We start from the raw sequence: 17,745 nt of genomic DNA, 5'->3' as shown, positions 1-17,745 counted from the left end.
CACACACACACACACACACACACACACACACACACACACACACACACACACACACACACACACACACGATTTGCTTCAATATTTCTTCATCAAAACTTGACACCCCAAAGTTACTGCAACACTTTGCCATTGCATTACTATTGTATTAGCCTACTTCATTGCTAATAAATAACAATAATAATAATAAAAATAAAGCTTTTCAAGAAAATACATATGATTTTTGGCATGTTGTCAAATAATAATATTACTAATTTAATGTTCAGGTACTGATAAATCATTAAATTAATAAAGGATTGTTATATTTATATTATAGGCCTATATTGTTTAAATTGTTTATATTATATTGCTTAAATGACAGCAGCACTAAAGCTACATGAACACATGATCAATCTCACAAATGTGCATTGGCCTATTTGATAGTGACCTAGAAACAGTGCATATTCTGATTATTTCTTATTTATCAAAATTCTAAATCCTTCCTGAAATCCTTTCTGTTTATTTCAAGTTTAAATGAAATTTTTAAAGTGATCTCAGAATTTGAGTGTAGCCTAAGTAGCCTATACGGTTGTCCATTGCCCAATCTTTCCAATCTATTTTTAGACATTCAGGTGAATAATGTAAAAATGTATCCAGAGAGCCACATATGTAAGGAATGACTGCTTGGCCGTGTCTCTAAACGTAATGAGCTGCCTACTTAGACAGCATTTATGGGCGTCGTATGTGCGTTTAAAGTTTCACATTTAATTATGAGCATAATTAGCGCGTTCAAATATTTGTTCGACCGTTCGTTCAGAATTAATAGTCATCGACATACCTCCCGTGTGTTAGCTTTTGAAACACATCATACGAGTAACGTTAGTCGATGTACTTTGACCCTTCTCTCTTCCACTACTTGCGCTGCTAGGAAGGAGGGATCGGAAGTATGTAGTAATGAAACAGGGGGAAATCTTTACATCAAGAAAGGATCGAAAAGAGGAGGCAGTGAGGTGTGATGTTATGGCATCTGAAAGGGGATACAGATGGACTGTTTGTGCTGTGATTGTTCTTTTGATAGCTCTATGTGCAGCCCATATGACAGATCGACCTGCCCGTGAGTGTCATACCTTAAAACCAACGTTATTCTCTATTTGATCGATGTTAAATATAAAACACATTTCCTGATGTTTTGGTTCCCTTTTGTTTTTTTTAATTCTAGTTATCTTAGCCAGCTAACCAGCTAGCACCACTATTAAGTTAGCTGTTTTTAGCCTATGCTAATTGTCCTTTAACGTTATATTAAAAAAATAACAATAAATAGTTTAACTTCTTATTGTGATTCACATCAATGTATTTTTTTAAACTAAGTTATATGTAAGGCATCCAAATTATTCACATATGTTCTCTCTGTTAGACTTATTCTTTATCTTAGCCATTTAGATTCTTGCTTTTGCATATGTATAATATGATGCCCCTATGTATTTAACCACAACAAAAACATTTAGAGATGAAATGGATTCAAATTTCCCTCGTTTGGCAGATCTGGGCAGTTTTATGATGTTTCTTGTGAGGCAGATTAGTGCAGGCATGTGACTGCAGGAGGGACAGAGTAACTATTGTAATACTGGAGTTGTAGCTTAGATTGCACCAAAGCAGCTGACCATTTAGTTTCATTAGGAGACCTACAGTTAGGTTGAATTGAATAAGAGGCGGCTACTGAAGTCTACAGAGTGGTGAGTATATTTAGAAATTGTTGCTAAATGTTGCTTGAATAGAATTTGTCTCTTTGTCAGAAAACCTAGTCAAATGCCTATCTACACAGCATTTTTGGGCATCAAAGGTGTGATTCCTACAGAAGCTACCTATTTAGAGAGTGTTTCGTTTCTCTGATCATATAACTTATATATTTGTGTTGCAAATGTGTCACAGTCGGTGATGATCAAGTGGGTTTGCTTTCAGTTTCTCACCCTCACCGCAAGACTTCTGTGCTGAAGATGGATGAGGCCGCCCTTTCGGTGGTCAATGAGATCGAGAATGAAATGATGTTATATGTGCTTTCTGATCACTGCTATCAGGTATCAAATATTCATGTTCTAGGTATATAATACATGCAGAATTTGCCATTGCAAAGGCATGTGGTAATCGCTGATCTTGAGCAGCATGGTGTTAAAGTCACCATGAAATCAATCACTTGCAAATACAGTAGTGGCCAAAAGTGATGTCTGGAGGGGATTGGTTTGGGGATTTGTTTTTAATGACCGTACAAGTTCGATTAAAACATCAAAATATGAGAAAAAATATTTGTTTTTAAAGGGGTCATGACAGTTTTTTTTTTTTTTTTATTATTTTAATGTTATCTTATATATCTATCTTAAAATGTTAATAAAGTTTTTTGCACAAAAACAAATATTTGTTTAATATATAACTCATATATAACTCGTTTTTAATGGGCGGTTCCTTTAAGGCTTGTCAGTTTACGGCCACTGTTATAACGCAAGTTCATGGGAAAGAGCATCAACGGCCACTCGCTAAGTGTTTTGAAAACATTATCCAAAAAAAGCAGACAAATCATTATGAAATTGTTTACTTGCAATTTGCGATGTAGCTGCTGTTAGATCCAATACAGCTTACTCCTTCATCTATCAACAAAAGTTTCTTTGCGAACTCTCTATGCCTCGCTTACAAAATAATCTGCAGTCAAATTCTCTGAACAAACATATAATCCTTCAACACAATCTAGGACGCCATTAAAATAAAGCATCCACTTGTTCCTGATGCTGCTATCCTTTGGAAGTCAGTACAGAGACGTTATTTGTCCTCTTCTTGGTAGACTCAAGCGTGGAGTAAAGTGATTGGGTATCTGTATACTGTTATTATACAGTGTAAACAGCGTCAGTGATTTTAAAGGGTTCTATTTGCCTTTGACACGACGCTCGCATGTGGTGTAGGCAAGTGTCAGCCATTAAGCGACTGAATGCCAGTGGGCGGGGCCTGTTGTTCGATGATGTAAAAACTATTTGTCGGTGTCTTGCTTTGGAGGCAGGCATATGCAAATTAATTTGCCCATGTGACATCACAAATCCCACAATATCCAAACGAGCTGTTTCTGGAGCAGACATTCTCCAGACATTCTCTAAATAAGACATTCTCTAAATAAATGCTTTGTTTATAATGTGAAGGACATTTTAAGCTCTGAAACTTGCAGGATTTTAATGGTAAAGGCCTCTTATCAAAAGCTAAGTTAAATTTTTCATGTCATGACCTCATCTCGTGTCTCATCTTTAAATATTTTAAATATGAAGGAAGAACAAAACGCTAAACTTGGTAAACTGGTTAAACTACAGCTACAGGTTTTATTTTGCTATGCAAAAAAATGCATAGAAAAACTAAATGCTCACAGGGAAAGGCACACACTGACTACAACATATTAATATTTCGTGGTTCGCTCTTGTTTTTGCACGTTTTTATTTTTTTTGTATAACAGCCTGGCCAAAAATTATGTCCACACAACTAGGCTATGCAATATACTTATTTGAATAAAGGGTGAAGATGTCGATTTTCCTTGGTCAGACATCCCTTTTGGCCAATAGGGAAGAAAAGACTTTGCAACTGCCATTTCATGCTGACTTTAATACTGAATGCCGCAAGTAATTACATGGTAATAACATGATTGAATGTACCAGTATAATGCTGCTTAATGCTGTAGTATTGTTCCAATTGGACCTCTTTATCCCTGTGTTGTCTGTGCATGCGTGTGCATCAGTGTTTGCCCCAGCCGTTGGGAATAATACCTGCAAGGCCAGTTTCTGGGACCCCCACTACAGTAGGGTTTGTTGTAAGCACACAACACGCTTTGACACTGCTGCTCAACAGCACCTCTACAAACCTGGAGCAATGCAAGTGAGTTCTGCATAGATGCATTTAACACAGAGCAATGGCCGTTTCTGAACGACTTTATAATACCGAATACATCTTCACCATGTTTATTTCTTTTGGCCGTTATTGTCAAGGCCAGATATAATTATCAGACAATTGATTTGTTCTTCCAGTGTTCACTTCCAATTTGGGGAGCAGGGGAACTATTCTCTTTGGGTGAAGAACCTGAATGAGCCGTCACAGGTCAGCTGCACTATGATTATTGAATCAGAGCCCATCAACAGCTACTTGCGTGAGTCAACCTTACACCTGCACACTGCATTTTTGGTCATGAAATAATGATTGTCTATAAATCCTTAATTTTGGGAAAAAAAAATCTTCTTGTGGCCAACTAATATAATTTTAAGCGGCTAATACTGATGCCAATGTCAGTATACACTTAATACCATTAAATGCTTGCAAATGAGACTTCAGTCTTATTTTACACATTATTTACAAAAAAATATACAGATATCAGAAGATTAATTGGCCTGGGCCTATACATGATCATGAAAAGAGAGTTTGATTTAATTCTGGAAAAAATATAGCAATAAAACAGGTAAATAATGTATTAAAATCAACTGGGATGGATGAATGAGTATAGTTTTATTGTTTGTTTGTTTTCCAGCCATTTTGTTCGCTTTTCTGGTATTTGCTTTTCTGGCTGTATTATCTGCTATCTGGAACACAGTTAAAAGGTAAAGACATCTTTAAACATTTTTTTTTAACCATTTAAACAAGCCAGAACAGCTTGTCGCAGCTTTTATATTTGCTTGTAAATATAGTTCATCCATTTTTAAGGCTGGATGTGGTGACAAATCTACTTATTCGCTTGGGAAGCACAGTGGAGACAGAGAGGCTGATAAACTCGGTAAGAGTGCTTTTCACTCCTTTTACACCTTTTTTTTACACTTTTAATATTTTCTCAGTGTGATTTTAACTTCTTTGAAATAGAATCTCAAACCACCAAATATAGTGTTTCATAGTTCAAATATGGTGTGCTAGATTTACTGTAGTGTTTTTGCAGGTTTCAGCTAAGTGGAAAAAAATACGTGAAAGAAAAGGAATTTTAAAGATCCTTTTCTTTTTTTCCTCATTAATTTACACTCTCGCTGTCTTTCTTTCTCTCTTCATCTCCAGGAGCTTGGCACTCCAAACAGATTGGTAAATGCCTCCACGGAATCGATAATTCCTGTCACTACAGGACGGAGGCTTCGTTCTTTGGATACTTTTCGTGGGTATGGTGCTCTTTCACTAATTGTTTTGGGTCCAATGCGCTTGAGATGGGAATTGAAACATTCAGGTGAAAATGATCTTGCACAGAAGCTGCTACTTTGCATACTGTGAAGCTGGTTGTGTCGACATGTAATTTGCATTTCATTTCTTATTATCCTGAAATAGAATGATTAATTTCGAATTTGTTAAAACAAGGTTACGTTTGCTGGTTACCTTACCTGACAATTGGAACAATTATTTTCATTTTCAGTGTTTTATTGTCTGCCTAATTTATAAAAACATCAGTTACACTTTATTTTACGGTGTCATTGTTACAGTCTAATTATATATTTAAGTACTGAGTAATATTAATTAAGTGCATGTACTTACTATAGAGTTAGGGTAGGATTAGGGTTTGGTTGAGGGTTAGTTGCATGCAATTATGCATATGTAACATATGTAAAAAGGACACTGTAAAATAAAGTGTTTCCAAAACATCTCCTGATTTATTGTGGTCTGGTTTAATTCCAGATCTCTGTTAAGACAAAAATGAACATTGCTCTGTTTTCTCCACAGCTTTGCTCTGGTCATTATGGTGTTTGTCAACTACGGAGGTGGACGTTACTGGTTCTTTAGGCATGAAAGTTGGAATGGTAAACTCATTTTTTCTTTACAATTGCTGATAGCATGTCTTTTAAGCATCAGATCATTTTATTATTGGTAACAATGGTGAGGAATACATTTAGTATATGAACATATTTAGAATATGTCTGAAAAGCACTCATGAATTTAATAGACCTTGGTATGACAACAGGAAGTACAAGTATCTGATTGTGTTCTTCCTCTTGCAGGGCTCACAGTGGCTGATCTCGTGTTTCCTTGGTAAGCCAATCCAACGTCACAAATGACTGATTCTGCATCTCCACATGCATCTTTTGCAGCTTCCTTAAACTCTGTTTCAGTTATTCTTTTATAGCGCAGTATTGCAGTAAAGCTTTTTATTTCTGTAGTCTGTACCATGCATTGATTCATCTGCAAGCCACATCGGCACTGGCATAAGCTGTAGTGTATTGGAGCCAAGCATGGGTGCTTATCACTGTGGCACACATGAAGTGGCACATCAAAGTCAGTATAAATTGGTTTCACAGCTGAACTAAACCCAATAACCTTGTTTTCTGCTGTGCAGCTGAAAAGAAGCTAGTTAAAGTCATGACACCTCTGTGTTGTTGCAGGAAGCCTATATGATATGACCATGGAAGGTGTTGTAAAACATAAAAATGAACAGTCTGTCATCATTTCCTCACCGTCATGTCGTTCCAAACCATAACTTTCTTTCTTTGGTGAAAGAAAATGGAGATGCCTGTCATAATGTTCTCACTGCTCTTTCCCATACGATGGAAGTGTAGGGACCGGTGGCTGTCAAGCTCCAAAGGAGGAAAAAAATAAATAAATAATGAATTCTAGATTAATACATTTTAAAATGTAATTTATTCCTGTGATGGCAAAGAAAAATTTTGTGCATCATTATTCCAGTCTTCAGTGTCACATGATCCTTCAAAAATCATTCTAATATGCAGATTTGGTGCTTAAAAAACATTTAACTATTACTAATATTGAAAACCGTTTTGCTGCTTAATATTTTTGTGGAAACTGTGATACTTTCAGGATTATTGGATGAATAGAAAGTTCAAAAGAACAGCATTTATTTGAAATTAGAAATCTTCTGAAACAATGTATATGACAGTCTAGTCCAAGGCTTCTCAAACCATATGATTCCCTTTTTTGATAAACAGACTGAAATGTATTTATTCGTTGAAAATCTCCTGTAGCTCTTGAATCTCTTTCATGCCTTCACATAATCAAAATTTCCATCACGGAATAAGAATGACGTGTCTTTATGGTCTAAAATTTCTCATTTGGTGTTCCACAAAAGAAAGAATGACATGAAGGCAAATAAATAATGACAACATTTACATGTTTGAATGAACTATCTCTTTAATTCTGTGGTTATGGTGATTTGAGACAATATATTGCATTTCTTACACAGAATACTAAGCCAAGATATAGCTTTGGATGACTTTACTGATGAAGACAGTGTATTTGATTAGAAAGAGATAGTATAGAGAGACAGGAACCCTGGGGGGACCAATGGAATCAAAACATGAGAGAGACACCAGAGACAAATGTGTTCTACAGATGTTGAAGAGAAATTGGCTTTCACACAGTTCCATTTGTGGATGATGCTTAATCTGTGTGTTTGAAATCACGCCAGAAAGAACAGTAGCACTTCCTAAAATGAGTATCTGTTTTTTTTTTCTCTCCCCTTCTGTCGTCTAACTTTCTTCTTCACAGGTTTGTTTTCATTATGGGTACTTCTATTTGTTTGTCCCTGAGCGGTTCAATTCGCAGAGGTGTCAAACGCACTCATCTGCTGTGGAGGATCGTCTGGAGGAGCTTACAACTCTTTCTTATTGGAGTCATCATCATCAATCCTAACTACTGCCAAGGACCCTGTGAGTAGGGACACATTTTCCTTATTTTTCTTCATAAAACTTTCAAAACAGTGCAGCTCTATCCCTGCAGATATGAATAAATTTTGCATTCTGTACTGTTTTACAAACTAAATGCAGTATGAACCACATCAGTATTAAATATGATACAAATTAAGATTCTCAATGTTAAAATACATGCATTGATTTTTTGTTGTTGTTGCATTGGATAGTTAAAGGCCCTATGGAATCAAACTCTAAGGACTTGCTGGTTTTTAGTCCATGTCTGTAACTTTGAGGTCATCTGAATGCTAGTGCACATCTTTTTCAATGGATTAGAAAAAATCAAATATTGAACATTGACTCGACTTGCTTATTGAATATAGAATTCTTGTCCAATAAAATGTTCTCTCACTGAGAATACCATCTTTCTCCAGCTAGCAATAGCAAGTAGCAAATAATGGTTTTGTTGGATAATAACGTAAAAAAGGCATCTAGCTATTTCCTACCCCAACTTCCTTTTTCAATAGGAAATATGTAAACACAAGAAAGAAAAAAAAAAACATTTCATGGGGTCTTTAGTATTGTCATTTCATAATATATTCAAGCCCAACATTTTCATTTAATCACCATGTCAGATTATTTTTAGTACCGGTAAGTTGTTTCCAAAATCAGTCAATTTTATATGGCTTCTGATTGTGAAGTTGAAGACTATAAACACAATGTAAAAGAAAATATAAATGGTGATGTTTCATGCATGTGTCTATGTATCTGTACAGTATCTTGGGACTCTTTGCGTGTTCCTGGCGTATTACAGCGTCTGGGCTTCACGTATCTTGTTGTCGCTGTCTTGGATCTTGTGGTGGCCAAGGACGGACTAACCAATCTGTCAAGTGTGAGTCATGTTATCCTTCTCCACATGCAATATGCACACATGTAATCATAAACACTGTATAGAAACATATACCAGGGTTATAATCGTTAACTAAAACTGAAAACATTTCTGATAATTTAAATAAAGCTGAAATAAAATAAGACCGAATTAAATTAAGGTGATAAAAAAATAAAAAATAAACTAACTAAGGGTACGTTTACACAACAACGATGTACTAAAGATGGAAATGCTTTTCCTTTGTGTTTTGCGTACAGACCACAACGTTGTCAAAACGATCTTCGCTCCCACGGATTCACGAAAATGACAAAAAAACGCTGTATTATGCATGCCAGGCCAGTAGTTGGCGATGTCACTTTGTCGAAGAAATACGCACTTACGCATTCTTCTGCATATGCAAATAATGTGTCTCTGCTGGCCGTAGTAGTGGTGCAGTAAATCTACACTTTGCTGGAGAAACGTTAATAAACTCAGTGTAATAAACTCAGTGCTCGCAGTGTTGCCATGTCCACTTATTTGAAGCGTTTTTGGGCTTGTTTAAGCTTGGATCATACAGCGATCGAGTTTATGGAGTTATTAAAGTGCACAGGTGTGGGTCACAATATTTCAGTCTTATTTTCAGCATAAAGCATTTCCATTTATTTCGTTTTTTTATGGGCTTGTTCTTGTTCGCTGATTTGCTTGCAAGATCTGGCAACACGAATGCGTCAGGCTGGCACCGCTTTGCCTGTGATTTCTTGCATCGCACATACAGACGAGATAAATCTAAATTACATTTTTAATAACTATAACAATTTTGTAAAAATGTCTTTTTTTTTTTTTTTTTTACTGTATAGGCTACACCCCTTTTGTTTGAATGACGCTCTAACTGGCATTAACTCTTACTGTAATTATTTTTTAATTATAATACAGTGTGTCCGCGGGGTTGTAAAAAGTAGTAAATGAAATTAGCCAAAATTAAGACCATTAAAAAGTGTTAAAAAGTAATAAACGTCATCTGTCGAGGTATTACATTTTCGAACCCCCATCCAAATAGGCCTATGAGTTTCAATTTGTGTTAAGTGCAGGCCTTTCTTCTCAGATTCGCGTGGATTTATTTATATGTTGCGAGTACAACCTGAGCGATATCATGTGACGTGGTTTTTGTTCACGCGCGCGCTGAAACAAACTGGGTACCCGGCTGGCTTGCTGCCAAACCTGTTTGCGAGTTCGCTTCTATTTCAGTCATTTAAGAGACATCGGGGTTTTTACTGCATTGATTTTTTTTTTGGCGGCCGCCAAAGCCTTATTTGATCGGTGAGTAGCTTAAATGTAGATGACTGCTGCGCCCGTGCAGGGTGCATGCATGACATGTTAACTGAAAGAACGAGCAGAGAGAGAGAGAGCCCCGGTCGCGCGCGTGCACTCTCTCCTCTCTTGCTCTCTCTCCCTTGCTCATATTAATCAAAATCTATTGACACGATGGTAAAAGGTCGGAAGACCGAAGTTTCACGTGGCGCATTCGGAGATTTATTTCTTGAATTACCGCTGGGTGTGAATTGTGCTAAATAAGTTGCCTTATCTTCTCTGAAAAGCGTTTCCGCACATTCAGCTGACATAATCCACACTTTCAATAAACAAAAAAACCTATCCAGTGATGAAATGTTTTCTGTGTTTGACACAAATCTTGTGCGATGTCCTAACTGCCGGGATAATCACACAACACGTAGACAGCATTAATGCATCTTTCTTAATGCTAATTTCACCATTTACTAGTAGCCTACATTATTGAAATCAAAAGTTTTATTTGTTAACATTAGTTAATGCACTGTTAAGTAACATGAACAAACAATTCATGTATTCATGTATGTAAACTACATAGTATTTTCAGGTTATTTATATCATAATGTGTAGAAAAATTACCAAAAAAAACATTTAGTTTAGACTGAAGTGAGGTGAAACCAGAAAATTATCAGTTATCTAATAGCTAATTTTTTATCTGGCAGCTAATTTTATTCAATTGTACAGTTTAATGGTAGAAAATTAGTTAAAATAAACTTTTTAATGCTATATTTTTTTATTCTACTTTTTGATATTGATATGATTATAGACCAAAATAATTATTAGGTCTAGCAAAGAAGAATTTTATCGTACAAAGCTATGAAATCAAGTGGTAAAATCACAGCTTTAAAAAAAAAAAAAAAAAAAAATAGGGCCAGAAAGGATCGGCCACCAATCTCTATCTGTCTCTGTGTTGGTTTTTGAGTCCAGGGTTGAAGTTAAGTTATAATCACCTCATTAAATTGTGATGAAATGTTTTATTATTTTTGGAAAGATATTTCATTACTTTACACCGCCACAGTTGCATCTTGAAGTCGTGCTGGTATTAAAAAATAGTGTGAAGGTATTAAAAAAGGTATTAAAAGGTATTAAATTCAACTTAAGAATTTCTGTATATACCTTGTAATAATAATAAACATATTCTATCATCTTGTTGTTCACAGGAAACATGCTGGTACTCGGTGCATGATGTCTGCCTCTACTGGCCCGCATGGCTGTGTGTGATTGTCTTAGAGACGATATGGTTATGTTTGACCTTCCTCCTCCCAGTGCCAAACTGCCCAACGTTAGTAAACTCATACTCATGATATAAGTATATAATTTCTTTAACAGCTGTGTAAATGTCCTTCCTAATATCCCCTGCCTCATTTGCAATCACAAAGGGAACCTGCTGCAGAAACTAGTCTTTTTCTGATTTGTTGAAATTACATGACATTTGCATAAATATCAGTAAGATATCATATATATATAAATAGATTTGAATAGGTCTGCTAATTAGAATTGCAAAACAGATTGTTAGCATATTTAAAAAGTACTTTTTCCCCTTGTAAATTGTAAAGGGTGAAAAAATAGTTATTACATAATGTTATTAGCCAGTTGTAATTGGTTATATTGAATGGATGGATTGGTGCTACGTAAAATGAATATGCAAATGAAAGTGATTTGAATAGCATGACTCATGTCCATCTATTTGCTATTCATGACATGCATTTTGCATGGAAATTGCTTGATTTTTCTTCTTGATGTCTCTCTCTCTTGCAGTGGTTATTTGGGTCCAGGGGGCATTGGTGACTTTGGCCTTTACCGAAACTGCACTGGTGGAGCTGCGGGTTACATTGATCGCTGGTTGCTCAGAGATAACCATATTTACCAGACACCTTCATCACGGGTAAACAGACACCAAAACAACAAGAACTGGTTGTCATTCTGCCAGACATAATTAGTAGGGCTGAGTTTCACTATCCGAATCGATTAAATTCTGAGCTCGATTTGATTCTATATTGATTAATTTTGATATATGTCAGATACACTACATGTATATTTTTCTCAAGGGGGAAGAAAACCTAACTATTGCTGTGCTCTACACAGAGACCCCTGTCAGTTGGCACATTACGATAATTTTAAAAGTTAAAATGAACAATATACAAACATTAAACTGTACATAAGGCAGTTTTTTATAATAATATATTTTTAATTGTAAAATTATGTTTCTACTCCAATTCAATTTGAAACATAAACATGTAAACTGGCTGTCATAAATTGTTTTCATGCATACATTTATTCAAACATACATTTTTGAAGAACAGGTTAAGTAAAAATATAATGAATATGTAATAAAGTGCATATATTTAGCAACATGTTCTTCTCTAGAGTTGATTTTTCTAGCTAACTATCAAGCTATAGACATCAAATGGGTTTTCTGAGATAAATGTAACTTTACGTGAAATTATTTTCTAGCTGTTTTATTAATGTCTTTCCGCGGTTGAAATTGATTGAGTGATTGCATGACATTTTGGTAAATTGTAATGTATCTTTCAATATACCTTCTGATGTTCATTCATGTTTATTTAAGTGCTATAGTAGTAAAGAGGAAGAGATGATCCGTTCACTTGTGCTTTGCGCTGCCGCTTCGCTTGAACTGCTACAGCGACTGTCACCCTACATTACAGAGCGGCAAAATAGTTTTTATTGTTTAAATTTTTTAATAAAATTGACTGATTTGAAAGCTAAGACTTTTTTCATATCAAAAGTGACAAAGCTTATTGCAATTTAGGCACACTACAAAGAATGTTTAGTAAAGTTTTGTTCATGCATCAACTGAAAACAGCGTAGACTAAAATTTAAGAATCGATATCAATTCATCAAAATGTGAATCGATTAAAATTCAGAAATCGATTTGCTAGAGCAACAGATAAGTTTCCACTCTTACTTTCTGTACTAGCACTCGCTGATGCAATTCATTGTGTTTTTGTCTGTGCATATGTCTAGGTTGTATATCAGTCTATGATGCCCTTTGACCCTGAGGGTGTTTTGGGAAGCATCAACTCCATATTGATGGCTTTTTTGGGTCTTCAGGTGAGTCAAGTAGAAGGAATCTGGTTTTCACAGTATCTCTATTCATGGACCCTTTTCACAGACTGTGGTGCTGCGTTTTCACAGTTATCAGTTTCATATTTTCATAACTTTCAAAAAAATACATTTATAACGCATATTTAATTAATTAATTAATTAATTAATTAATTAATTATCACTGTTGTGAGGGTGTTTCTAATACAGTGGCTGAGGGAGTGATGGCAAATTTGACATCTTTCTTTTTTTCTGGCCACTGTAATCAGAGATTCTCTATATTTTTTCCTTCTTTTGGAAAGTCATTAAAACACTCATGTATTTTTTTCTTTTTCTTTTGATATTGGAACAAATGGGTATACAAACATTATATTTGTTGTTGTCTGCCGTTCACCACTATAGAAGTTTACTTCCACTTCTAAGAACCCCGGAAATTGCACGTTTTCTTTTTTTTTCCATTTCTCTCTCTTTATATAAACCTCATAGCAGCATCAGTGATTCTCCTTTCCCTCCCTCTCTCTTACTGTATCAGTTTCAGCAGTGCAGTCAGTCACATGCTTCATGTTAACTATTTTTGTTCTGCAGTGCTTCCGGGAATCACATCTAATAATTGTCTCATCCTATTGCATGTTTTGTGTTTATTTGTGTTTCAGGCCGGGAAAATTCTGCTGCATTACAGGGACCAACACAAGCAAATAATCACACGATTTCTCATTTGGGGATTCATTCTGGTATGTTTACCATATGATTATTGTTTGTTTTTGCTAGCACTTTATATAATAACTATATAATAACTCAGTAAGATTTGTATACGTTTTATTCAGCAAGACATTTATATTGTTACAAAATATTTCTATCTCAAAAAAAAAAAAATGTTTTTTTAACTTTCTATTCATCAAATAATCTTAATAAAATGCATTACAGTTTCCACAAAAATATTAAGCAACACATCTGTTTTTAACATAATAATAATAAGACATGTTTCTTGAGCACCAAATTAGCATATTAGAATGATGTTTGAGGAATCATGTGACACTGAAAACTGGAGGAAAGCTTTGTAGAAAACAGGTTTTTAAAATTGTAATAATATTTCACAATATTACTGGTTTGACTGTATTTTATATACCTACTGTATAAAAATAGAGTACAACATTCATTAAATGCATACAGTATTCGACAGTAAATACATACAGTATTCGACATTAAATACTGATTTACAGTAAGTAGAAATGATTTTGTTATGAGAAGAAAGAGACCTGATATTGGTGCAGTTATGTAAGAAATAAGGGTCATTTATACAGTTAAGCAGTTGTTATACAAAACATATTTCAACACAGAATGCCATGAATGACCAATAACAATCAAGTGCTTCAGAGAGTCACGTAACAATGTTTGGTAGTGCTATTGGGGATGCATTTAATGTGTTTTTATTTATTTATTTATGCTTATGTTACAGTTGTCTTATTTTGAACCCCTACACATCAGAAGATTCAAACACAATTTGAAATTTACACAGTCAGTCAATATTTATATAAAGCTGTGTTTGTGGAAACCTCATGCTGTCTATCTTTGCATTAAGGGGATCATCTCAGCTGTATTGACCAAGTGCTCCAGAAATGAAGGCTTCATCCCTGTCAACAAAAACTTGTGGTAAACTCAGTGTGCCTGTAGTTTTACTTATGTTTTTATTAGATACTATTTAATTTTTTTAAAAATATTGTTTTGGTTATTGTCATCATTTGTGGTCACAAATTTCCGAACATCTTGTTCATACATGAAAGTATGCACAGCACTTTCATTAGCAGAGGAATGTATTGTTTGATGTGTGATTCACAGCTTCTGTCTTGTGTGACTTTCAGGTCTTTTTCGTATGTGACGACTCTCAGCTGTTTTGCTTTTGTGACACTGGGGTTTTTTTACTACATGGTGGATGTAAAGAAGTGGTGGTCTGGAGCTCCTTTCTTCTATCCTGGTAAGCACTTTAAACAGCCAGAATGAATGTACCTAGACTGATGAATGCACCCAAATTTACTTTATATGGCTCTTGCATTCAAGATTTGACCCCTATGACCCCTCTGTATTATTTGTATTATTGTGGCAGTAACAAACCTCAAGGGGACGATATAGTTACCTTCAAATGCCTGTGCCAGGGTCAGCATGAAACAGAAATGGCGATTTCTTCCCTATTATAAAATATATACGAGTAAACCGGCTTCTCGAATAAGAAAAAAAAATGGAGGGCGGGACTTGAATTTGTCCAATGGGAATTGATTGTATCGTTGTGGTTTGCTTTTGCTGTGATGTCATGTGAGTAACATGTTTTTCGGTAAACACGCCATCAGAGAAAAGATGTCGCTGCAAAACGGAGAAGTAGTTATTTTGATTAAAGATTATGTGGGCATATGCATTTTTAAAAAAATAATGATGTGCAGTGTGCACAGATAATTCATTTATAGTAAATACTGCAATGTTCTATACAAAATGAGAATTGGCACTTTAAACTTGATTTGTTGTTATCCAGGCAGCTAGCTATAATCATGTTGACAGTTTAATCAAAGTAATAAAACTGACTATAAAAAAGGCAGTTTATGCTAATTATCACTATTACACCTTATAACTGTGGTGTTTTATTTGGCAGGTATGAATTCCATCTTGGTGTATGTGGGACATGAAGTGTTTGAGGAATACTTCCCTTTTCGTTGGAAGATGGCCAATAGCCAATCACACGCAGAGCACCTGACACAGAACCTCCTGGCCACCTCTATATGGGTGTTCATAGCCTACCTGCTCTACAGAAAGAAGATCTTCTGGAAGATTTAAAAGCATATCTGTATCCTGCAGATTTTAGGACCTGCTCTTCATTGTGAAAGAGATTTTTTTTTGGGGGGGGGGGGGGGGGGGGGTATTTTTAGATGTAGAAAATCAGCAGATCTCTGAACATCTGTGGGGAGACAAAAACTCACACGTGATCCAGGAATAGAACTTGGCTATTATTTGAGAAGAGCAGAAGGAAGAGAAAAGATGATCACATGGCAGTGCAAAAGATACCTCTTTGGACTCAACCAAGCCTTCAAAATGAATGACAAGATGCCAATGGCAGATTCTGCTAAATTCTAATTCAGTCCACTGGTTTTGGGTTAATTTATGATGTTTTGAAGCACAGTGATGCGTTATGATTGGATTTGGAATTTCCTCAATTCTGAACGTTTCAGGACTAAGTTAGGTTTAGTTAAATAATTGATTTCAGCAATTGTGAAACTATAAGCAAATGAGAAGGAAAGAAAACCCCAAACTGTCTTCCATCAAGGTGCTGAAAGATCCACTATTAAGGCAAAATAATGTTACACAATTTTAGGTTTAATTTTTAATGTTATGAACACTCTGGGACTTTGTGTCTTTTTTATTTTCAGTGGACTCTTTATCTCTCTCTTTTATATTGTGGTTTTATTCTTTATATCTTAAGATCAAAGTATCATGGTAAGATTAGGATGTATATGTGTTCTGCCTTCTCAAAAACTCAGGAGATTTGCACAACTTGGAGTGCCAAATATAGTGTACGTTATGCTTTCTCAGATAAAACAAAGTCCTTGTTTATTATAGTCGACCAATAACTTGTAACCTCTCCCAAAAATATACATCAAATTACAGAAAAAAAAAAAAAAAAACACTAATCACTGACATATTTCCCATACACATTGCTGCTTAAGAAAAGAATTGTTCCAAGAGAAGGGAAAATATTGATCCACTGTATTTGTTGCCGACTCGAAAAATCAATTCCATTTTTGTTACAGATAATGGATATTTTACAGATGTATGAACTACAATTCCTAATGTTTATCTTTGTTTTATCAACATGAATCTTTTTTTGCCATTAAATCTCTTTTAATTATATGGATGAGGTGATCATGGGACCAGTAGTGCCATCTTGGCCTGGCAGCTTTCAATGGGCTCATCTTCAGGAGGGTTCCCCTCATATCACCAGTCAATCTCAGACAGTCAGTCTGAGTTGCCAAATCAGACATCCATTGTAGTCCTTTAGATACTTAAAAAAACAACTATTTCAAAATTCATGTTTGAGGTATGTGTGCAATTTTGTGGAACAAAACGTGAAAGCTAAATGTATTATTTCATGGATAGTTCACTCAAAAAAAAAAAAAAAAAGTCTGTCATTACCTGCATGTCACTCTTTCTTCTGTGGAAAATTAAAGAAGATGTAATCGAAATTATTCAACCCCATTGCAAATCAGGTTTATTGCCAAAACTTTGACAAACTTTCAGATGTTTGCAATGAACAAATCAATCAAAAGTAATTGAAATATCTAAACACAACAAATGTTTCAAGGTTTCCCCAAACTGAAAATGCAACTTATGCATTTTGCAATGACTTATGCAGTCTCAAAATTATTCAACCCCCCTGAATAGAATCCCTCACAACAGCACAAATCTGCAAAACAGCTCTCAAGCAGAGGTGTAAAGTCCAGGTTTAGAAAGTAAAAGTCCTCCTCAGTATTTTGTTCCAATCACCTGGATTTGCTAATTAGCACAGTTTTTCAGCAAGCAGATAGAACTAATTAGTGAATTAGTGAGTTCATGGCTGGAATAAACATATGGCAGGACTTTACTTTCTGACCCCTGGATTTACACCTCTGGAGCACACCTAATGCAACTAATTAAGGGCTTTGTTAGTTGCACCAGGTGTGCATATATATATATATATACACATACACACACATACACAGAATATTAAATATTACAGGGCACATGAATTAAAAAAAAAAATGTGTATGATAAATGATTTATAAGATATATCTGCCAATATTCCATAAAAAATAGAAAAAAAATTCAATTTTGTTTTCATTGGGACTTTAATCG

General features: G+C 35.1%; 1 protein-coding gene across 3 annotated transcripts; it reads left to right on the top strand.

The window, feature by feature from the left end:
- Positions 1 to 865: 865 nt before the first annotated feature.
- hgsnat (heparan-alpha-glucosaminide N-acetyltransferase) lies at positions 866 to 17,045 on the top strand. Of its 3 annotated transcripts, none has more exons than XM_079864742.1 (18): positions 866 to 1,090; positions 1,936 to 2,051; positions 3,740 to 3,876; positions 4,026 to 4,144; positions 4,520 to 4,589; positions 4,693 to 4,762; positions 5,032 to 5,129; positions 5,683 to 5,759; positions 5,958 to 5,988; positions 7,459 to 7,619; positions 8,375 to 8,490; positions 10,971 to 11,092; positions 11,569 to 11,695; positions 12,796 to 12,882; positions 13,527 to 13,604; positions 14,453 to 14,523; positions 14,733 to 14,845; positions 15,512 to 17,045. In XM_079864742.1, exons 1-18 carry the CDS (start codon positions 931 to 933, stop codon positions 15,691 to 15,693), a joined length of 1,935 nt encoding a protein of 644 aa, XP_079720868.1. In that variant the 5' UTR covers positions 866 to 930; the 3' UTR covers positions 15,694 to 17,045. The 3 variants fall into 3 exon arrangements, with proteins under 3 accessions (XP_079720868.1, XP_079720869.1, XP_079720870.1); XM_079864743.1 differs by having other exon boundaries at positions 895 to 1,709; XM_079864744.1 differs by having other exon boundaries at positions 909 to 986.
- Positions 17,046 to 17,745: the final 700 nt, after the last annotated feature.

This window comes from Squalius cephalus (assembly GCF_949319135.1).
Source record: "Squalius cephalus genome assembly, chromosome: 2".
Taxonomy (NCBI): Eukaryota; Metazoa; Chordata; class Actinopteri; order Cypriniformes; family Leuciscidae; genus Squalius; species Squalius cephalus.
Note: the sequence above shows the minus strand (reverse complement) of the source record. Positions and strands in the feature narration are given on the sequence as shown.